General features: G+C 32.4%; 1 protein-coding gene across 1 annotated transcript; it reads right to left on the bottom strand.

Annotated features, from left to right (window-relative positions):
* Nucleotides 1-1,942: 1,942 nt before the first annotated feature.
* Nucleotides 1,943-3,838, bottom strand: LOC129887171 (alkane hydroxylase MAH1-like). The gene has a single exon (XM_055962154.1). It carries the CDS (start codon nucleotides 3,732-3,734, stop codon nucleotides 2,199-2,201), a length of 1,536 nt encoding a protein of 511 aa, XP_055818129.1. The 5' UTR covers nucleotides 3,735-3,838; the 3' UTR covers nucleotides 1,943-2,198.
* Between the last annotated feature and the right edge of the window lie 960 nt (nucleotides 3,839-4,798).

The raw sequence follows: 4,798 nt of genomic DNA, 5'->3' as shown, positions 1-4,798 counted from the left end.
TTCCATGGTAAGCCCCGCACTTGTTCACACGGGAAACAAGTTACCTACTTACTTGGACCTTTCTTTGAATTCTTAGAGTCGCTTCATAGTCATTTCCTTTAAAAGAATCATGAGTATTCTTTCATGTTCTAGCCATGTGATTAGTTTTAGACTTCTTGTCGTAATTGGAGATGTATTGATATTACTATGTGGTGATTAGATTGTTGATGGATGTTGTGGCTTAATTTAGAAATGTTGTTAGTGGTGTTGTTGATATCTGAGACAGGGGAATTTTGGATAGGCCCAAAAATAGAGGAAACATTTTCTGTAGAATTCTAGTAAGGCTTGCTTTGAGACTCTCCCCCTTAGCGCCGGTCACGGTCTTAAATTGGATCGTGACAATTAACAATTCATGAACAGATTCAAATTTTATAATCAATAATTTATCGATGCGAAGGCAAATTACTCAATTTCCTTACCGGATAAACCATCAATCCATTCAAAATTATCATATTTATAATTTTTTCAACATATATTTTTATTCCCCCCGCCCCCGCCCCCCTACTTCTATTTTTTTTTTTTTGATTGTTAATGTAGCACATAAATTTGGTTTGTTCTTGTTGGGGACAGATCTCGATATATTTAATAAAAAAAAGAGACATAAGTTAATTAAAGCAATGATAGGTATTTTCTTGTTGTGATTTTAATTGAAGAAAAAGAATAATATGACAGTAATATTTAAAATGTATGTTGGTGCTATAATTTAGTTGATGTATCACTCTGTCCGATAATTGCTAGTTCATACCAAACCAATCGATATCTTATTGATTGACTAGCTGATTATTATATTTAAAAATTAATATCCAATAATTCAAATTATAAAATGTAATTATCCATCTGATTTGGCCGATAAGCAGGCCTAGTGTCAATCATCTCTACATTCTCGTGTGAATCCCACACACCTCGAATTCACTTCAATAACAACTTTTTTATAACAAAAATGTAGCCCACATAAATTTCATAAACTTACGAAATTTTACATAGGCTTTCTTTATCACTTCATTAGAGTTATATTCAATCCGAATAAATATTCAAAATCATAAATTTTTACAGATTGAGCACTAAGCTGGACTTGGCTAGTCTATGAGCCAAATAAAAATATTTAATTCAAAGTTAAAAAAAGAAGGTATAACACTAAAAATAGCAAGTAGATGAGTCAAATTCAAATCTGCGTAATCCATCATATATATTTGCATTGCAAAGTCTAAAGACAAAAGTTTTAAAAATTAACATAAAATTATATTTCTGAAATATGTAAATAACAATTCTCTGTCTTAATCCTAAAAAAAGCTCTCTTTCAGATTCCAAACTTGTACAAAGACCAACAAATTAATAATAAAAGATATCATATATAATTAGAATTATACTGAAATCAAGAAGCCAACACGGGAATTCTTTACATAATGAATATTACTAATTATTAAAAACACTAGGTAATCTACCCGCGCTTCACACGGGAATCATTTTAATATATCAAAGCATGATCAAACATAAGAACGTAAGGATTAATAAAGAAATATGAAAGGTGATAAGATAAATAACCATCTTTAAGTTTGTTTCAATCATTTAACTATGATTACAATGTTGACTTATTTACCAAAATAATAAGGTGAAAATCAGAAAAAGATAAATATTGTTAATGCCCAAATGACAACACAACTATTTTATGTGTATATGTATATAGTGATATTATCAGTCAAATAGACAACGATAATTTTTGCTAAATCACAGTTCACATGAAACTCTTCTCATGAAATTTGACACTTTAGTAGCTCAACAAAATGGAGTTACGGTGCACAAAGCTTCTTTTTTTTTAAAAAAAACTTTTATGATTAATTAAAAAAATTTAAAATAAGGAATATGACCAAAAATTTGAGATTAAAGATAAATGAGAATCCTGATATATGAGAGCGCTACGTCACCGTGCTGAAGATCGATTCTCTTTTATATATATAAAAGATTCTTTCCTCCAACATATACATCAATTACATATACATTACAACGTGAGCAAATTACATCAACTTCTTTTTCTTTTAGAGCTTCTTAATTACAACTTGTACATAAAACATAACAAGGAAATTAAATATACTTTGCATAGTCAAGAAAATGGCATTAAGTCCACAGAAATTAAAGCAAACATAGTTGAAATATAATACTAATTAAGTCCATCTCTTCTTGATTCTGGCTTTGAAACCATGTTGCATGTAGAGAATAATTGAGACATTAGGGAAAACTTTGTGTCCTTTGATCACTTCAACTTGATAATTATGTATGATAGAAGCAGCCACAGCTTTCATCTGAGTGAAAGCCACTTCTTTCCCTAAACAAGTCCTTGGCCCTGCATTGAAAGCCAAGAACTTGTACGAAGGCTCATGCCTAATCGTTCCTCTCTCAGTAATCCATCTCTCTGGCTTAAATTCTAAACAATCTTTTCCCCATATCGATTCCATCCTCCCCATTGCATACAATGAGAACACCACTCTCATTTTAGGATGAACATGGTGTCCACTTGGAAGAACATCAGGTTCTAGTGGTGTCTTATGTTGGAATGGTACCGGTGGATATAACCTTAGTGATTCACACAATGATGCATGCAAGTAAGTTGCATTTTTCAACTCGCTCGTGTTAAAAAGTCTCGGTTTAGATGATGATGATGTCAACGAGATAATTTCCACGAGTTCTTCCATGATCTTTTTTTCAACCTCAGGATGAGTTGCGACTAGCCAAATGAACCATGTTAGTCCTGAGCTAGTCGTGTCACGCCCCGCGATCATGAGGTTCAATGTGGTATCCCTCAAGAACTTGTCATCAAAATTTAAGCCATCATCTAACATGTATGAAGTTAGGAGATCATAACAACCCTCTTCTTCATCTTCCTTTGATTTTGTTGCAATATTGCTCAATTCTTCGCGTTTCATCGATATGTACTTGCTTATAACTTGATCAAGAACATGCCATGCTCTAGTTAATTTAGCTTCATACCCAATCCCTAGCCATTTTTGCAACTTCCAAACACTTTTTGGCAATAAATGTCGAATGAACAAAACTTCTTCAGCCTCATCCATAGCTTTCGAGAAGGGAACACGAGGGAATTCGATAGATAGGCAGCCAGGATCATACCCTGTAGCCAATAGACATGTTGTGTCAAATGTAAATCTTTGGAAAACATCTTGCAAATCAACAACTATGTTTTCCCTAGCCACAATTTCAAGGACAGGAACAAGTCCATTTTCAATCTTGTCCCAACTAGCTTTCACCAAACAATTATAAAACCTTTGATGAGTGATCAAACTCCTAGCATATTTCCTCTGTCCCTTCCATAAATCCAAATCAGAATTGAATATCCCATCTCCCAAAACATCAAATATCTTCTTGAACTCTTCCCCTTTTGGGAAATTCACGAAATTCGCGCTCATAATGTAATGCACATTTTCAGGATCCACTGTGCCAAGAATGTCCATGTTAGTAAACCATGGACCTTCTAGCAAGAAAGTTCCACCACTTCTTGAAAAAATTTCAAAACACCTTTCATGTATTCTGTTTACATGGAAAAGTAGGCTTGGAAACATTCCAAGAAATGGCAAATTCCATGGTAGGCCACTTCTATCACCTAAAGCCCAAAATACAAGAAAGCAAAAGATTGCAACAAAAAACTCAAAGTAACCAATTGAGGCCATTACAAAATTGAGAACCATTTGTGGTTTAATTAGTGTTGCTCTTTAGAAAAGATTACTTCATAATTTATAGATAATTACATATTCTAGCCTAATTGATACCTAACAATCTACCTTGACGTGTGTATCCAACATATATTCAAAAAATATATATCATGGTAGGGTCATATAAAATAGGAAAAAAATTTATAAGCACTCGATGTTTAGTCTAAGACATGTGTCTTTCATACGCACATTATTACTTAATCATAGTTAATTCGTGATGTATATTTTGAAGTTTTTTCACTTTATTTTTCAAACACTAAGTTTAAAATGTTTGTTTTGATGTGATTTAACATCAAATGCGGGTAAGTATTTAGCTGTGAAAAGTTGTCAAGTCTTTCACGTTACAAATCAAACTATGAAGTTTCATTAAAATATTTTTCAATCTTGGTAATGATTTGATTGCTTATCTTCTAGTAGTAGAATAGAGTTTCTTGCTGAATTAGACAATGATTTCCCAAATCAGGTAATCATTCAAAATTTTGGATTCTAGAATTGAAATTGAAATTGCTTACATTAGTTCACAATATTGATCGATGTTAATGTGTTTCTGTATACAGAAATAAATTATTTTGGAGCTTTTCTTGTATTTAATATGAGGGTGTCAAATATGGCACAAAATTTGATGGCCCCGTCCAACCCATCAAAAATTTCATGAGCTGGGCACAAGATAATTTCATATTGGCTTAATTTTAGTCCAATCCATTTTTAAAGTGATCTCAAATTTAGCTCAATACTAGCTCAATTCTAGATTATTTTAAGATTTATTTTAATATGGATTTACTACTTGAGATTTATTTTTATTTTTTCTATGGGTCGAGGCTCGATTTCGAGTCGGAGGCGGATTTTCGGATCAAACTAAAGTTTCTAGTCCAGCGCAAGATAATTTCATATTGCCTCGATTTTATTCCAATTCATGTATAAAGTGATCTCAAATTTAGCTCAATTCTAGATTATTTTAAGATTTATTGTAATATGGGGTTATTGCTTGAGATTTATTTTGATTTTTTCTATGGGTCGAGGCCCGATTTGGAGTCGGAGGT

This window comes from Solanum dulcamara, chromosome 1, assembly GCF_947179165.1.
Source record: "Solanum dulcamara chromosome 1, daSolDulc1.2, whole genome shotgun sequence".
Lineage (NCBI taxonomy): Eukaryota > Viridiplantae > Streptophyta > Magnoliopsida > Solanales > Solanaceae > Solanum > Solanum dulcamara.
The sequence above is the reverse complement of the archived record's forward strand: the minus strand, read 5'-3'. Positions and strand labels throughout refer to the sequence as shown.